The sequence below is a fragment of the Apodemus sylvaticus genome, chromosome 2 (genome assembly GCF_947179515.1).
Source record: "Apodemus sylvaticus chromosome 2, mApoSyl1.1, whole genome shotgun sequence".
NCBI lineage: Eukaryota > Metazoa > Chordata > Mammalia > Rodentia > Muridae > Apodemus > Apodemus sylvaticus.
In genome coordinates, this window is record NC_067473.1 from 61,217,660 (window position 1) to 61,236,955 (window position 19,296).

The following is a 19,296-nucleotide window of genomic DNA, read 5'->3' on the forward strand; positions in this document are numbered from 1 at the left end:
AGGGAGCTAGGAACAGTATGCTCAACCTTAGGAGCCAGAGTCCCAGAGCTATCCTGTTATCTTCTAGAAGGCAGAGACCCATGAGTGGTACCCTGGACTGTGTGTCCTACAGATGCCAAGTGCTTCACCAGCAGAAAAAGGAGTCTCCCCTCACCTTAAGTTTATTTCTATTTTTATTTATTTGTATGCATGAGTGTGTGTGTGTATGTGTGTGTGCATGTGTGCACACATATATGCCAGTGTCTACAGAAGTCAGAAGAGGGTGCCAAATCCTCTAGAGCTGGAGTACCAGACAACTGTGAAGTAACCAACATGAGTGCTGGGAACTGAACTCCTGTCCTCTGCAGGAGCAGTGAGCACTCTTAACAGCTGAGCCACCTCTCCAGCTCCCCAAAGGAAGAGCTGCCTAACCTTACACACGCCATCTTCAAGTTCTTCAGGCGGCAAGTCTGGGTTTCTCTCCACATGGAGGTTCCAGCGATCCAACTGTACAATGGTCCCATCTTCCACCTGGCACAGGATCTTAGAAACAGGCTCATCGGTGTAACCCTAAGGACAGAATCAGAGCACAGAACCTTGCAGTCTGGATCAGAAAGCCCTGCACTGGGTGCTATAACAAAGCAAGGTGTGGTCAGTCATGGTCCCACTGCTTTTAAAACATCAAAGCTGGAAGACTGAACGGTTTTTTCCCCTCTAAGTGCTTTAAAGATAATGCTTCAAAGAAGACACTAGTTTTGTCTGACTTGAACTAAGGAATTACTTGCAGGCAGCAAGAGCCAGTGAGGGCCGTGCTGGATAGAGCTGTGTTTGCTTGGAGATTCCCAAGCCTCTTGCTGGAAGAATTTGGGGCACGCACAAGGGGATGGACGGGGCAAAAGGGAGAAAGCATAAAGGAAGACGGGAGGCTCTGTCTCATTCACCAATGGCTGATCTTGTGTTAGGACGCCACCCATCTGTGGCCTCAGGCAAGCCAGCCTGAGAAGCAGGGCCAAGGAGAATGGGCTGTTAGTGACAGCGTGGTTATTCAAGGTAGTCAAATATGGATTTAGGTAGTACATTTATTTTTATATCAGCCACTTTAAAAGAAAAAAGAAAGTAAAGCAAAAATATAACAAGAATAGCAAACACCCTGATAGGTTAACTTGGTTAAGGGTCAAATCAGTGTCTGCTACGGATCCGATATATGAAGTGACCATGAAGATCCTTGTCATGTGAATCAGATGCCAAGCAAAAACATAACAAGCGGGTTTTAGGGAGTTAGAAATGGACATTTATTATTTTTTAAAAGGATCTGAATTTATTCTCCCACAATTTCATATACCTATATACTGTATTTTGATCATATTCACCCCTATTATCCCGTTACCTATTTTTGTGCCCTTTGACCCTTTCCTCCTCCAAAATAGCCCTCTCCAGCTCCCGCATCTTCTTTTTAATGGTCCACTGAGCTTAATTGGAACTTCCTGGTTGAGCGTGAATGTGGGGTCATTAACCTGGGCTTGAGCTATTTACCAGGGACTACACCACTGAACAGAAACTACTGCCCCCAGCAGCTTTTAATGCCAATAGCTCCTGGACTGGCATGCTAGTGTCTTATGTCTTTCTTTAGTTTAGTACAAGACGATAAATATATGCACGAAATGGCCAGTTAGCAACAGGAGGGGCTTCCTCCTTCACACCTTCCAGAGAATGGTACGCAATGGGAAAGACAATCATGATAGCAGTATCATCAAAGCTACAACAAGGATTGTCAGATAATCTCCATGTTCAAAAGAAGTAGCGACTGTCTCAAAGGATAGGTCTTACATCTAAGCAGTTTGCCACTATGGTCAGAGCTGAGGATGAACGCAGACTCACAGGGTTGTATCACATGACCACTTGAGGCTGACCCATTGGCTGTGCCCTAGTGGATTCCTCAACACTCATCCTGTCTGTGTACTAACCACATGTTCTCCTCACACTCAAGCCCTCCTCTCTGGATGATTCTAAGTCTAAAGTGAAGAAGTGACAAAGAAATGGGCAATGAGAGTGCCACTTCTAACTTGTCCCTCTGACAGCAGTTTACTGCTTCTAGCATTGAGCAGAGTGCTCTGCAGGTCCTGCTCGCTCCTCCGTGTTAAGGGCAGCCACCTCTGGTTCTTACCCCTCCCCAGTTGAGCGTCCGAGCCAGGTCATTCCCGGTCCCCAGTGGAAGCACCCCCACAGGAGGCTGTGGGCTCAGCTGCAGCTCATCCAGGACGGAGAGGATCCAGCCCACCTACAGACACATTGGGGGCCAGAAGAGAGAAGAAAAAGACAATAAGTCACCAGGAAGGAACCTGCAGAGGCTGGAAAGGTCAGAATGCTTAAAACACAGATTTAATACAGTGGTCAGACAACAGAAAGCCTGCTTACTTCAAGTGATTTCAAAATGGTCAACCCCTAAATGGGAAAAAGACCGCTTATGCATGCTTTATTATATAAGCAAATCAGAACCCATACATATGCATGCTTATCTAGAAAGACACTTTAAAATTTAGGAGAGGTTAAGGTCATTTAGATGGGGTAATATAACAGAGTATCAAAGAGAATATAAAACTCAGAATCAGACTAAATTCCAATGCAGCTCATAGAGGCTGCAGAACCTTGATTAAACTGTATAACTTTATGGAGACTAATTTATCTGATTTTCAAAATGAGATAATGAGACCCACTTCACAGGGCCGTATACAGCTCAAACCGCAATGCTTATGAAGACTGTAATCTGGTCTATGGCTCATACAGGCCCTGGTTCCGTGACCACCCCACAACATCATTTTGGAAATTCAGTGTTTTCCTAATTGTCCCTAAAATCTCTTCAATGATTCACTATAAAGACATGACTATGCAAGGACTTAATGCCTAACATAAACCTAGACAGAAAGTACAGACTTGCACACTAGAGTCACAAGCCCTGCTTAATCTTTGTTCTAGAAGAAAAGATGCTTTGAATATAGGCATTCTACAATTTAAACAAACGGCTCCTAACCTAAGTGTAGCAGAAAGAAACTTACAAATCTTTATGATGTCACACGGACCTACATTCCATAGGTCTCCCTAATAATTTTCAACTTCATCTTACATGGTAGAAGTAGAAATGACAAATGTCAGGAAGATATTATGTTACATAAAGGTGAGGGCTTCAGTTCCCATTGCATATCAACCCATTTTACCTTGAATTTAGGAAAAATAAATCCTGCTATAAGCCACATAATTCTTGGCCTTATTCTTCCCTGACAGATGAGCTCTATCATCTTAGCATTCCATTCCAGAGCTCATCAACATAGTGACGTTTCAGTCTATACTTGTATGGAGTGTCATGGTTTTTTAACAACATGCTAGCAGCACATTTCATGAGCACTACCGACTACATACATGCACAACAGAGCAGAGCAGCTGAAAGAACGAGATTAATGAGCTGGGCTATGCTGGATAAAACAAAATGGCTGCCCTCAGAGTTCACTCTGATGGCACTCGGATTACAACCCCCATGCTATCCCCGAGCAACATCACATTATTAAACTTCAAAAATGTCAAGATGAAGCCATTACTATATGTCAACATAAAAAGACTCCACAAGATAGTTGAATTTTAGTTTCCACATTGTAATAGAGTTGACCGATTGAGTGGCATTAATGTTGCACCATTTATACATGAGAACTGCCATTCATAATGAGCTAAGACTAACACTACTTAGTGAGGCCAGCCTTTTCAGAGCCCCAGAGGAATACGTTTTCGTAAAGAGCTAACCATAAAGAGGCCAACACAGACCCATAGTTCCAAACTTTTCAGGAGGCTGAGGAAGGAAGATGGTGAGGGAGGCTAACCTAGGCAGTTTGTGAGACCCTATCTCAGGACAAAATAAAATAAAGAGGTGAATGGGATTTATCTCAATGGGAAATCTCCTGCTGGCGAGCCCCAAGACCTAGCTAGGTTCAATTCCTAGCCCCACAAAACTACTAACTAAATCGATAATACCAAACCTGATACTGGAAATGGCCTGATTATCATAGAAGCAGCAATATGAGATTTTTGAAATCTCTGTATCTAGACAAAGCTCAACAATTCACTATATGTGACACACTACAAACACAGATCTAAGTGTTAAAGCCATTTGTGGACCATCCTTAGATTGTAACCTGGATTTCTTTAGCTCCACTTGCTTACACAGTACCAATCAAGTGGCCCAGGTGCTCAGTCAGTTCTCCTGACTGTGCTGGACACCGATTCGTCGCTACAGAAAACACAGCCAAGCACGGTGAAAGCAGAGAGAACTAGGAAACTGTAGGAAGGATGTGGAAGGTCATAGAACGGTCACAAGCATTCAGAATGCTTCACGCAGACAGGACTGAGAGAAACCAGATCTGCAGGCAGGCTGCAGAACTCGGAATCTAATTCAACAACCCATCTGGAGATAAACAATGGAAGCTCTCCCCCAAACTTCTCTGAGAAAAAGTCACTCCTCCTCTCTCATTTTTTTCTAGACTTGAGAGATTATCCTTATTTTAGTTTGCTTGTTTCTCTCTTTCCTTGCGAATATAGTTATATTAGTTCACCCTGACAGCATCTGATCTTCCTGTAAACACAGCAGTAACAGATGAAAGAGGTGAGAAAGACATCTCCTTGCCCATCAACAAAACACAGGGTGTTAAAGGCTTGGAGCAGTGGAGGAATCCAGTTTGCTGTCTAATAATGAGGGATGAAGGCATCCCCCTGCTGGTAAGAGGCTGTCCTGGTACCAGTACTCTCCAGGCAGGGGAAAGGTGGTTGGGACAGAGTACAGATGACCACTGCCTGAGGCCGTGGCTCTGGGGCTGTAACTTGGTTATGTCTGGAAGAAACTGAGAAAGCCTCTGTCTGGTACACAGGCCAATCTCCCACTAACCCAAGATGTCTTTCTAGCATGGAAACTTTCGCCACCTACAGCAGACACAGTTCTAGTCTGATAAGTCTTAGAATACTCTGTAAGGAAATGAAACAGAGATAGAAAGTGAAAAAAAAAATCAAACAACCGCCACTGAACATGAGCCTACAAAGAAAAACTCTAAATCACTTGAAGGCTCACACGGAAAGGGATGGAAAAGCAAGGGGATTAGCCACAAAGGAGTCCTGTGACTTCCTGTGATGAGTATGGCAGGTGCCAATCAAAGCTTCTCGGGTTTAGCTGCTGTTCTGCTTTCTAAAAAAGAGGTTCCCACAGGGTGAGCTTCATCTACTCTCAGCTCCACACAGAGCCTTGGGGACTTTGGGGACTTCGAACCCTCATCTTCAAGGACAAAGTATATTGCTTCAGACTTTCACACAAAAACTGGATGTTTATGTGGACGTACCTGTTTGTGCCTGTGCGTGTCATGCGTGCATTTCAATCTCCTTAGTTCACTGCTCAAATAGCTTCCCCGACTCCAAGAGGCCATCTTGTATTTCACTGTTATCACCAATGAATGACACCATGTGACTTTTAAAACACTCTCATTGCTTTGATATTCTCATGGGCACCCACTGGTTCACAGACGGTCCTTTGACTGAGCTGACTTAGTGTCTACTCTTGGAGCAGTCCCAAATAGTTTTTCCTCCAACAGGTACATCCTCACTACTCAACATCCAGCTGCCCAAAAAGTAGCACAATGATGGGGCAGAGGACCCAGGACCCAGGAGACACTGGCATTGGAACCAAGCTCCCATGGGTACTGGAGTGAGTGGACAAGTCACTAAACACATCCCTTCCTTTTCTGTGCCTGCATGTCAGTGTAGTTTTCTCTACTGAACGTGCAGACCTTGCTTTCCACATGCCCGACAACTAGAAAATGCAAACTACCATTAGCTGCGACACCCCACTGAATTTTTCTCCCTGTCCCCTTACTTCACCAGTGAAGGTCATTTCCTAAAAGAAACATGCTGTCTTCCCACTGCTCTGCTTAAAGAAAGATGAGCCTTAAACCTGAAAATCAGCCACACCCTTGCCTGTCTTCACACCAAGAGGTTTGTCTATAAATCATAAATAATACCAGCAGCTAAACTTTCCTGCAACTGAAAGAGGCCATCAAAAGGAGACCGACACGCATGTGCTCCCTTAGCAGGGACATGGGGGATCATGGGTAACATCCTTCGTGCTTGTCCTTATGAAAGCAAAACAAAAGTATATGAAGGATCTTCAGGCCCCAAGTCATAGAGGATGGAGGACTCTAACTCCAAGGTAGTTATCAGAAGCCCGCTCTTGCCATGATCCCAGATTTCAGCCTACGGGCTCTCAAATAGGTTCTCTGTTTTATCAGGCTTTAATGTTCCCCCAAATTATCTGTACCAGCCCACTAGCCCCCTTCCAATTATTTCCCCCCCAACTGGTGAAGAAAGTTATCCTGATTGAGCTAAACATTCCCAGCTTTCCCTTCTGCCCTTCTTTCATTAGCACCAGCAGGACTGACAGCTTGAGAACACCGAGTCCGCCTGCTTCGCCTCTTGCCTGAGCAGGCACAGCACTGCAGCAGCAGCTGGCCAATGCTGCCACCACCTGCCTGCCCTCAGCTCTAGCTGTCACAGAAGGACACCAAGTAATATTTGCTTTCCTCGGTGCACTGACATTGAATAGAGCTGAGGAGTGTGGATGACAGTGAACTGACATTCTCCTCCAACAGAACAGGCAGAAAAGAATAAAGGCCGCCTCGATGGAGACCGATAACCACACCCTTCTACTCTCAAAGAAAAGCAAGGCACAAAGGCGGACTCCAGCAGGTACAGTCATCTCTAGCCCTCTGTATTTAGAGGTTCTGTATCAGTGACTTCAGTCACTGCTTGGACTAACGTTTACAAACAAACATCCATGTCTACACTGCAGGTGCACGGTTTCTTCTGGTCACTGTTCCCTAAAAATAAAGCTATTTCCATAGCACAAGGGGTCATGTCTAAAGATGGTTTTGGTATTTACAAGAATGCATGTACGTATCCACAGAAGAATCACATCATTGTATATCAAGGACTGTGCGTCAGCCAAGTTGGTGTCTATAAGGAGTCTAGAAACAAGTCACCCACAGATGCCAAAAAAGAAGAAAACTATCATTTTCCTTTTAATGCTTTATTTCCCAATTTTTAATTTTTGAATTTTAAAACTTACCACAAAATCTGAAGAGATGTAATTATCATTAAACGAGAAAAAAATAAAGACAAAATAAAGTACAGATGTTGGACGTCTATCCACTCCTCACGCCTCACTCCTCACGACTGGTGAATCCATGCAGAGGACACAGCATGTGCTTTCTCAAGGGAGGGTAAAATACAGAGGTGGAGACAGAAGGTAAGAAAGGAAAGGGCCTCCCGTGATCACCTAGGCCCTGCCACGGTCTTGTCTAACTTGTCTCTTCTGTATAATTTCTGCCCTGCACTCCCACCCTGTCAGAAATAGGGACCATCTACTACTATTAAATCCAAGTGAATAAGAAGTGTGAAATGAACAATGAATGTCAATCTAATTGAAGATTTTTAACAAGACACTAGACTAGCTAAAGGTGAGCTGGATGGTCCCACCTAGTTTCTCTGAGTCAGGAGTCAGATGGGCAGAGGTCATGGGTTATCCCTCAAGGAGCCACAGTAGGGGTGTCTACGGCAGAAGTGGCTGAATCCACGTGCTGTTCCATATATGAACAGAGCAGTATGGTATAACCAAGAAAAAAGGCATGTATGTACAACTTTGCCAAAGAGTGATTATTTCTAATAATTCTTTTATTGTAAGCATAAACATTTCAGAACACTCGTGCATTATCTGGGTTTTATTTTATCACAGGGATCAAACATGGAACCACATCACCCCACACCTGTACCTGTGTGCCTCTGACTTGCAAGCCAGGTGCAAAAAGATCACATCTGTGCTACCCAGAAACAAAGCCACTGGCCACTGAAAGGCAGATCCATACTGATTGACTGCATACCTACAGTGTCAGTCAGACTTCAAAGACACTGCAAATAGCAGGTAAAACAGTTCACAGTACATTACACCTTGCATGCTGGGATGTTTTCTATAAAATGTAAAGGAAATATGAAACAAAATTTACCCACTACTTTTCAATTTTCCCCTTTAAAATGTCTTCTAGAAAAAGTCAAACTACAAATGTGGTTTAACCATAACGTTCCTGGAGAGCATTGTTCCAAACTATTACACCACTGACTTGGAGGAGCCTTAGATATCGCAATAGTTGTCTCTGCAGATTAAATAATGCCACAGAAACAGTAGAAAAGCCACATCTTCCATATCCAGTTCTAGGTGCATTTAGGAAGGAGAGATCACTCTATCTACTCCCTTGTATGTTTTATTGATATAAAAACAAAATAACTGATATTGAAGCCTAAAATCTTTTTTCCAAAATAATACATTTCTACATATTACAGAATGTGTTGCATACTTCACATGGTTGATATGTGAGCAGCAGCTGCTGCCAAAACTATTCCCTCTGTGATTCCTCCTTGAGTGGTGACACCGCTGGGGCAGAATCCTGACAGTAACCAGTGATGTGCTCAGTAAGCAAAGGCTGCATACCTCGTGTCAGATGTGTGCCCAGCATGCTGGAGAATTACACTCCACTTGCTCAAAGCTTGCAGTCTCTGCCTACTGAGTCACTAGGCTGTCTCTCAGTATTAATTCTTCCTCTATGCAACATAAAAAGTCTCACATTCCAGAGGTTCCAGAGAGGGCTCAGCAATTAAGAACACCGGATGCTCTTCTGGAGGCCGTGGGTTTGACTCCTAGCACCCACATGGGGGCTCACAACTTGTCTCAGAGGATCTGATGTTGTCTTCCGGCTTCTTCCATCACCAGGCATGCACATCGGATATAGGCCCACATATAGGCAAAACTCATACACACAAGAATTTTTGAAAATCTTACAACTCCACATTCCAAACTAGCAATCACATGTGATAACCATTTCAGAAACCTTCTATGTCTTCACAGATGCCTCACTTTCCCATGGAAGAATGAAGTAAAATCAAGTTTATATAAGGTGGATAGTGAAAAGTTTTTATTCTCACTGATAGAACAACAGACGCTAACAATGAGAAGAACTATGAGCCTATCAAGTGCTCCAACCCCAAGATAAGCAGGATGCTCCGTTTTAGACGTGACTATTGCCCCAAGCACAAGTAACTCACGTATTTGTAAACTCCATGAAACAACATGACAAGTGAAGCCAGGACACAGACGAAGTCCCTAAAAGGAAAAGGAAGCCAGCTCAAAAGAAACAGTCTTGTATAGCAGTGAGTAACTGCGGTGTGTACGAGGAGAAGGTGGAAGAAAGGACCAGATTGGAAACAGCAGAAGAAGCAGGTCAGCTATGCCTCAGAGCAGCAGATGACAGACAAGACCACCACAAAGTTCACAGACACTGAGTGCTGGGATGGAATCTGGCTCTCAGCAGTTCCTCACACAATGACTGGGTCCCACTCACCACTCTGGATTGTTTGGTTGGATTGATTTGGTTTTCCCTCATTGAAATTACTTTTTTAGAAGACACCATTGTTTCTGGTCTCAATTGGTTGTTCATTGGTTCTTCTCAAAATTCAGCATCTGCCTGTGTCTTGAAACCTGTTTTCTGTTTATTTTCTTGACAGATCAAACTTTTAACTTTCTATTTTATTATTTTTTTGAGTTTTCACTGGAGCTTTAGCTCAAGCTCCGTAATTGTCTCACAAGTGTTGGGCTTGGCTCCCTTCCTATCCTGTAAGTATTGAAATCTCATTCTTCAAAATATTCACCTGACTGTAGAGAATGCTTCAGTACTGCATGACCTAACCCTGTACTTCTTGGAATATGTGTCTATCTAGTAGATAATACAAAGGAGTGAGGAGGGTGGGGAGGGGATGGGGGATCAGGGCACCCTAGTCTGTAAAGATCTGCAGCTTGGGAATCATAAGTTGGCTAGGCATATGGATTTGAGTTTAAAAACAGAACTTTTGAGTCCAGGTAAACAGGCATGTCAGGTTCTATCTAGTTGTCACTGAAACTTAAAGAAGAGGACTGTGGGAGGCTGAGTCACAAAGGAAGATCCTGGAGCCTGTAAGGTAAGGACAGTAACTGTATCTAAGATTCACAGTGAGTTTCACCTTTCATTAAATGGTCGACCTGGGAGCTGATGACACCACAAAGAATATTCTTTATCACCAGAGGAGTCTTCTAGATATAATTCTTAATAGAGGAAGCTAGTAAAATTCTATTATAGCACTGGAACTTGGCAAATGATTACCCAACCTCACTCTGGCATGGTGAGTGCTTTGAAAGGACAAACACAGAGAGCAAAGATTTCCCTGTGAGTCTCTTCTTTGTCTCCCCTCACTCTTGCCATGGTGAGTGACGTGAATCAGAATTCCTTCTCTCTGAGGTGGCTCATAAACTAGAACCCCTCTCCCTGAAGCAATGTATAAAGCTTACAAATACAACTCTAATTTTCCCCTGACTCTCTGTGTAAGAGCTGGCCATGAAAATTCCATTCTACCTCATCTGGCAGTTGGTCACAAGACCCACATGCAGAAGGGCTCCTGCCCCATGCCCAGTAGGAATGAATGCTACAGGCAGGCCAAGAAGGATTCATACATCCATCCTTGCTGGGCGTTCACCTTCACCTTCCCTACACCTAAACTCAGGAGTGATTCATTTTCCCCGGATATTTATGTCCTCAAACTGAAGCACTTGAATTGAATAAATTCAATTTCAATTTTCTGCTATGATTTTCTCTACTTGCTTATCATCTATTCTAGACATCAACTGTGACCCTTAGAGTAGAAAGAAAAGGGACCACCATGATGTTTTTCACTCCTGCACTAACGTAGTCCCAAGCATATCTCTGTAGACCTTGTAACTACTGCAGATTTAACAGGCATTATGTGTGTGTGTGGGGGGGGGGGGAGTCCATCACCAAATACACTTTGGGAAAGACAGGACAGTTTTATTATCTACTGCTATGAAAGACAGTGTGACCTGATGCAACTTAGGGAGGAAAAGGTTTATTAGCTTACACATCTTGATCACAGTCCATCATTTAGGGAAGCCATGACAGGAACTCAAAGAGGGTAGGCAGTAACTGATGGTTAGACCAAGGAGTGCTGCTTACTGGCTTACTCACTCCCTGTGGCTTGCTCAGCATGCTTTCATAAGCAACCCAGGATCACATGGGGGGGCAAGGGGAAGTGGCACCATCCACAGTAGGCTAGACCACCCCACATCACTCATTCCTCAAGACAATATCTCACAGACTTGCCTATTCTGATGTGGGCATTTTCTTCCCGTTTGTGTCAAGTTGATGAAAACTAATCAGGCTTTTAAAACACATGTTTTTCCTTAATGCTACAAGGTTTTATAAAAATTTTTACAAGCTAATAATTGTAAATCTTGAAGAAGGATAAACACTATTTTCTCAACTAGGATATTTCGCTAAGCAAGGGCCCAAGGAACCACTGATCTTCCCTATTCCAGGTTTCATTCATTAGCATACAACATGTATACATTAGCATATATTATACATCCAGTGTTGTGACCAGGGCTCCTAGGTTATGAAAGGAGATTCTGCTGCTATCTTCGAGACTAAAGCATAAGAATTAGGGAACTTAAGGGAAAACCAAAGACAGTCCATAACACATCCTGAGATTCTGAAACATTAAACTCCAAACCCAGAAGAAAGTACACAAAGAGTCTTCCCTGACTGTTCTTAATCTTTGCCAAATGCATGAAGACAGAGGCCAAGGGGGGCGGGATATAAGTGAGTCATGATAAACATGGATTCTCTACTTCCCTCACAAATAACACAGAAGAGGGGCTGGGGAGATGGCTCAGTAGGCACAATGCTTGCTGCATCAGCATGAGGACCTGAATTGAAATCCCAGTTCCTACTTAAAATGCAGGGTGTGGCTAGTTGTGCATACTCTACACCTCCTCAATGGGGGGATGGGGGCAGAGACAGAAAGACCCTGGGGCACCTGATGCCATAGCTCAGTGAAGGCTGAGAGGCTCTGTCTTTAAGAGAGAGAGCCCAGGTGTAGAGTAATGAAGGAAGACACATGGGGCTGACCTCTGACCTCTACATACATAACTGAACATAAATGAGCATGCATGAACACACAAACAAAAAAATTGTAAATGCCAATGAAATGAACTGACTTCTGAGACAACACCGTGTTATCCAATGTTCTACACTTTACTTCCAACAAAAGAAGAACACAGTATTTCAGCTGAAACCACGTATTTCTTATTAAATATAACCAATTTTTAAGAGCAAATAGCAACATGGCAAGACAATGTCGAGGAAAGATTCTCCAGCGATAATCCGCTTCGCCCATACGGTAGTTTGAAAAGCTGCCACGCTCCACCCTACCTCTACACAAGCTAACAACTCAGGTGAGATGTCTCAGTGCCTGGTCAAAGTACAAGGAAAAGAAGCACACTGAAGAAGACAGGAAGGAACCAGCTCCAAGTGCTGGGGAGAAAGGTAGACTAACAAGGAGAAAAGGAGGAAATTAAGTTACACCTGAAACTCCATCAGTCTTACCAGAGTGAAACTAGATGTAAGAGAAACAGCTCCTGACCCAGCCCTAGTCAGTTCTCAGGGAGCAAGAATTACCTCTGCTATACTCTGCTCGCCACCCTCAGGCAGCAGAAGCAGACTCAATTTGCTGGCAGGCCATGAAAGCTAGCCCAGAACTCTGACTTCAAGCTCAAGTTCTAACAGCAGGTGAAAATCGAAGGACCCATAACTGGGCTAGACCTGACCAACTAGTGGCCCAATCGTTTGAAACAGACCTATACTCCAGAGGGGCAGACTCAAGCCTTGGCCTTCCCAACGGCCTACCTTGGAACTGGTCTGAGATGTCCCAAGACTGCACAGGTCCCTATGGTTGTGAGACTCAGTTGTGACTCAATTTAGCTCCAGTGTTGGTGGCCAATGCGCCATCTCTTACCTCAGACTTGAGGTGGCACATCCAGGCCCAAGCAAGTACTCAATGAAAGAGCCTCTAGTTGCACATCAGTACCACCAGCCACTGTCTGGAAGACTCCTACTTTGGCCTGCATCCCTTCTGACTGTGCCGTAAGCCTCAGCCTGAGACTGTACTGGCTCTTTGAGCTGGGGAATATAAGTACAACCTGACATTAAAACTGCCTTCCCCAACACCACTCCAATCTAAGCCCAGCTTAGTGCAGAGTAAGTTTCTATTTTCTGATGATGGGAACATCAGTAACTCCAGCACTAGGCCTTGGAACCAGGCATGATACTCGCGAAGTTTTAAAAGCTTCCATTCCTAGGCCTGTGCTAACAAAAGAGTCTCTGCACTTACCTTGGTACCAACATGGACAGAAGTCCTGGTCTATTAGGCTTGTGTCTGTGCCAGCATCACCTTCATCTGATTCTAGTCCATAAGTGTTAGGCCAGAAGTCTGAACTATTCAAAGCACATAGCACCACCAGCCCCAGGGCTACTCCAGTGCTCTCTTCAGTTCACAGCATGAAACAGCTTTGCAACATGAGCGACCACAGGCCTGATGCTGATCTCTGTGAGCACAGTCAAGTTGTTGTGCTCTGACTGAAGCCCAGATCTACAGCTAGGAATGCGAGTTGATCACCATTTTTTTTCAGGTTATAACTTGGTTCAAGCTGAACTACATACCCTGTGGATTAGGAAAAGCATGAGCTTACACTGCCCTCTAGTGAGAAAACTGTGGCAACACACCAACGGTGAATGCTGGAACTAGTCATCTAATGCGGAAATAGCAAAAGCAACTCTCAAGTGTTTCACTAAGGAAAGGCACAAGTAAAACCAAAATACAAAGACTGGAATAAAAGCCTAAGCTTCGTCGACGCTCAGGTGACGTCAGATGACGTCACAAACCAACACCAAGAGAGCTGTCAGAAAACCAGGGTCTGACCGACTGTAAAAGTAAAACACAAGAAAGTTAACCACAGCAGGTGGTGGGTGGGTGCGAAAAGTTTTAAGACTGCTGATTTTAAAACAGCTGGTTTGAGGAAACTCAAGAAAAGGTAGAGAAAGAACAATACCACAAGAAGCAACAGGGATAAAGGAATTTTAATTATTTATTTATTTAATGTTTGTGAGAGAGACAGAGAACACGGGAGGGAGGGAGAGAGAAGATACAAATCGATGGGTGCTCTGTGCTTGTACCACAACCCGCACGTGAAGGACGAGGCCAACTTTTGAGAGTCAACTCTTTTTTTTTTTTTTCTTCTACCGCATGGGTTCCAGGATTGACCTCAGATGATCAGGTCGGCAGCTAGCTCCTCTGCCTGCTGAGCTCCCTCATCCATTGGCCCATAAAGAAATAGCAAGCGGGGCTGTGGTGGTGCACGAGGGAAACAGAGGCAGGCGAATCTCTGCGCCTTGAGGCCAGCCTGGTCTGCAGAGTGCATTCCAAGACAGCCAGGGCTACACAGAGAAACCCTGTCTTGGCAAAAAAGAAAAACAAACAAACAAAACAGAAATCCTTTAACTGAAAATTAGCAGCAAAATTAAAAACACACGACAGGCAGTCCAGGGCAGGGCAGGTAGGAGATCCTGGTAGATGTCTCCGAGTAAAGTGCTTTCCACACAAGCCTGGCCACCTGAGTTTGAACCCTAGATCCCATATGCTGTTTGCATGGAGAACCATCATGCCTTATCACATGCTATCCGTCTGTGGCATGTCATTAGAAAGAAGAACTGAGCAAGGTCTGCATCGCTCGTCCATCACTGTTTCACATTTGTTTATTTGTTTTTTATACATTTGTTTTTCTATTTATTCATTCTACAAACAATACATCTGACCAAGGGTTACTGTCCAGACTGAATAAGGAAAAGAGCTCAACCACAGAAGCACAATCCAGTTTAAAAGGCGCAACTGCAATAAGCATTTCTCAAGAGACAACAATGGAGGTCATTTCTGCCCGAGAAAGTCCACCACCACCCATACTCAGGAAAATGCGCATCAAAACCGCAGTGAGGCGCAGATTTCCTTAATAAGAAAGCTACCGTCAAAAATGACTAACAATGGTGAGGCCTGGAGATAGTATTTTGTTTCTATGTATTGGTTTTACGACAAAGTTGATTAATAAACAACAGCTAATGAAAGGATAAGTGGACATAGGTCAGCTAGTATCTGAAAAAGGAGTTAGCCATCTGTGAAAATCTTTATCCAGTGATAGCAACATCCTTATCTGCAACAGAACACAGCGCAGTACTGTAGATGGAGAAGGCTGAGTGCTTCCCTAGAGGACAAGGAAAGTCCTTCGCAGCCTTGGGGATTATGACTCCCATCAGACAGGCATTCATTTGAGAGGACAGGAAAATTCTGGGGCTGAAGATACAACTCCCCCAGGGAGCCCAATCAGGACGATATATGGGGTAAGGGGGAGAACAGATTCTCTCTCGAGGACCTACCGTTCCATCCCCACCACAGGCCAGAATTCGCAGATTTGGTACCTTCCTGTACAGCTCCAGCCTGGAAAGGAAATGGAAGACAAGGTGAGCACCTTGCTCTCTGTAGAGAGGAACTGCAGGGCAAACGCACAGTCACTGTCCACAGAGAGCATGCATGCTCCTCCTCTGCCCACAGAACCAAGACAAACTGACTCCCGCCACTGAATTAGAAACCATAGGACTCCTGCCACTGAATTAGAAACCATAGGTCTCGGTGCTCCGTGACCAACATTGGCTGAGAGAATTCCTATAATTCCCCATCCCTCTCAATCCACATTATCTTGCTGTCTAGGATTTCACTTCCTTTCCTCTTTCCATTTTCTGTCACTCTGTCTTCTGCTTTCTCAGAGGAGGAAAACGACCTGATTAACTGATAGTAATCTTTATGTTTCCTCCTTATTTAATTTTGATAAGCTTTTCCTGAGTCTATTTACCTTTCAAATCTATCCCTCTCACTCTTAATCCTTGAAAAATTGAAAGCTGAAAAAGATGGAGAAGACTCGTCACTGCCATTACTACCGCGCACGCGCGCGCATGAGTCTACCTTACCCTGCTCGCTCACGGTCTTTCCTCCACCCTCAGCCTGAGGTGGAGAAGCCCACTGGGTTCTTTTCACTGTGAATGTGCCTGTTTGGAGTCAGATCATTTCATCTTTCTGATTGGCTTCAAGAGAACACGGTCATTCTGCCTTGAGAAGCTTCTTGCTGAAGGCAGGCAGGCCTTGGCAGCTCTGCTCCAGAAACTATCATCTACTTACAGGTAATAAATGGCACAGGTTTCCCTGAAAATATTTCTCGCCTTGCTATAATTCTTTAGGAAACATCTATGTAAAGTATAACTTAAGCGATTGAAAAATATTAATAAGTATAAAATCCAAAGACCACAAGCCAACAAGGCACTTTTAATGTGACATAAACATTAAAGAAGTCTCACAGCCGACCCTGGTGGCAAAGAAATGCAGAGTAAGGAAACATTAGAAATGTGTTTCATAGCTGTTATTTTCTTACATGAGTATCTAATTACCCATTAAAATATCTAATCTACCCATTTTATACAGGAATACCATTTCCTAGAAACCACTGTATTGACATCTCTTTCAAATGACATCATTGGTTATTAAAAAACTAACTGCCAACTCAAATGTCATCCGCACTATCTCAGTGATGCAATGGATTTAAGACAGTGAATCAAACAGGAGCAGAAATGCCCCATTGTTGCTGCTATGTTGGGTCATATACATCTAGACTTCATTTTCAACATTTCTAGCTAAACACAGAAATTGAGAAAGGGGATAGAACAGAAAATGAAATGCCTGTCTCACTGGACTGCAGCATCTGAAGCTACGATTAGTTCATCTTAATATCCCCTCCTCTCTCCCTCCCACTTCACTCCCCTCCTCTCTCCCTCTATCTTTCCCTCTCTTTCCCTCTCTCTTCTTTCTTCTCCTTCCTCCTCCATCCCCTATCCCCATACACACATTCTGGATGCATTCATGCACACATAATCTCTCCAGAAAGAAGTTTATTCATACATATGTTGACCCTTTGGGTTATAAACTCACATCTCTGTTTAAGCATATCTCCAAAATCAGACACGCATAAACAGAAAAGCAAGGAGTCCTTTCTTAGAAAAAGCTTCAGTCCTGCATACACTAGCAGTAAGCACACAACAGCAGACACTGACCCAGCAGCTGATCAGACAGCAATGTGGTGGAAACAAATGCAAAGACAGCATGTGGGGGCCTTAAGGAGGTTTCAAGAGGAGCAAAATGCAGGTAAGAAAGTTAATGAAAGACAACCAGAAAAGACTTCACCAGGCCATCCAATAATCAACAGCCTTGACCCCAATTCCAATGGTCCATATTACAGCCATATTATGGAGTATGTTTCCAGACTTACGCATCTTTTGGCCCTTCCTGAGAAAGATCAAAGACTTGCCGTGGATTCAGGTACCACATAAACATCTGTAGGACTTTGGTTCCCTGTAAAGGAATAAACAAACAAACAAATAAAAGGCATTTTTCCCCAAACTGAAAAAAAAAGAACAAACTCATTCTCTCTTAAATCATAATTAAGTGATCTGGAGAGATGGCCCAGTGCTTCAGAGTACTGTAGATGGCCCCAAGTCCATCCCCAGCACTCACAATGGCAGCTTACAACTGCATGTAACTCAAGTCCCCCAAAGAACATCTGATGGCTGTGGTCTTCTTAGTGGGCATGTGTATGTGTACACACACACACACACACACACACACACACACTAAAACGAAGCAAATCCTTTAAATAATATTTGATTATAAGCCATAGGGAATAGTAAGTCGTGAGCTTTGACTGTATGCATGTGCTTACATATTCCTGGACTGAGTGTATGTATGCCCAGGTGAAATGGGTGTCCAGCCTGGATAATTTTGTTAGGCTTACTGTGTGGTCTCTTTAATATGGAATGGAGAGTGCGCACTTCCGCAAGGCTCGATTGCAGTAACATGTGTTATGTGCCTAATGAACAGTACATATTAGGTTGACATCACTTTGCAATGATGAAAAGTTTATATAGGAAGTGACTAGCCTACGTCATTTAACATCAGTTTTTACTTTGAACACAGGAAAACCAACAACATTAGTTCATTGTAGTTTTATTGAAATAACTCACTGAAGCAGACAAAACGGAAGTATAAATATTTTACACATAAACATTTTACGTGTGTTTGGCATGGTGACCCAGGCCCATAATACTAGCATATAAGATCCAGAGACAAAGGACTATGAATCCAGATGCAGTTACATAGTAATAGCCTGTATCAAAAATAAAATTGTCATGTATACAAATAGAACTAAACTTCTCCATATAAAATATATATGCTTTCACTACTTTGGCTTCACATAGAAAAATTATTTTGATAAATCCATAGCTAGCTAATATTACCCATATTTCATACTGGGTGTGGAAAATAAAAATCTAGACAATAAAGTTTAAAATTCAGTGTTAAATGGCATAGGCTGGTTCATTGGCTAATACTATCACATCCTATTTTAACCCTTTCTGATCTACATGTCCGTGCCAGCTTAAATCAACTCTTCCTCAGTCACCTGATGTGGTTTTGAGAAACTGTGATAGTCATAGAGATAATGTAACAGACAAAAGGTAGTTTAGTAGATGCTTCTTAAAGTTTACTGAAGGAAAAAGAAGAAACAAATGATATTTTTGAATTAATATCAACAGAGCTTTAAACTTGAGCAAGCAGATTTCATTTTTTATCAATGACAGCAAGTCATAGCTTGATCATTTTATCAGCTTGTCAAGTACAGTGCGGTTCCTTTAGCAGAGCAATGACCGTTTCAAAAACTATTCCTGTTTGCTATCTGGTCTTCGTGGAAGGGCTGCCCGGCAGAGTAGAGAGAGCTTGAAGCCCTGGGGCAAGAGCTAAGGGGCTTGTTCTGTGTGGTGGAGAGCTTTTAGTTCTGGCACAGGTGCGGTGTGTAAATGAACAGGCACTGTCTGGGAAGGTCACGGTCAAACACCTGGCACAGCATGTGGCCCCAAAGAGACCCTCATGCTCACTGCTCCCTTTCTCCGCTGCTCTTTATACACCCATTTGTTCAGTTACACTCGCTACCTGGGGTCAGACGGGGTCGGTAATTAACTCACTACTGTGTCGGATGGTACAGGAACCAATGTGGGCAGGTCTTTTGTTCCTCGGATCCCCAAAGCTGTAATCTAAAAGTTCTGCCTTATCACACGCTTGCAGTGATTTTAGGAATAACATTCCATTCTTAATTATCAGAACACCTCCTTCAGCCTCACCAAATGAAATATTTTGCTCCCGGTCAAACGCAAACATAGA

The 19,296-nt window shown here is 43.5% G+C and overlaps 1 protein-coding gene across 3 annotated transcripts in view; it reads right to left on the bottom strand.

Annotated features, from left to right (window-relative positions):
- The window catches only part of Dgki (diacylglycerol kinase iota), a 453,557-nt gene that overhangs the window by 187,061 nt on the left and 247,200 nt on the right, over nt 1–19,296 (bottom strand). For all 3 annotated transcript variants that reach the window (XM_052173449.1, XM_052173448.1, XM_052173450.1), the window contains exons 11-14: nt 17,354–17,436; nt 15,417–15,477; nt 2,144–2,257; nt 412–549 (exon numbers count right to left, since the gene is read on the bottom strand). In XM_052173449.1, coding sequence (XP_052029409.1) covers nt 412–549; nt 2,144–2,257; nt 15,417–15,477; nt 17,354–17,436 — 396 coding nt within the window. The remainder of the gene's footprint in view (nt 1–411; nt 550–2,143; nt 2,258–15,416; nt 15,478–17,353; nt 17,437–19,296) is intronic.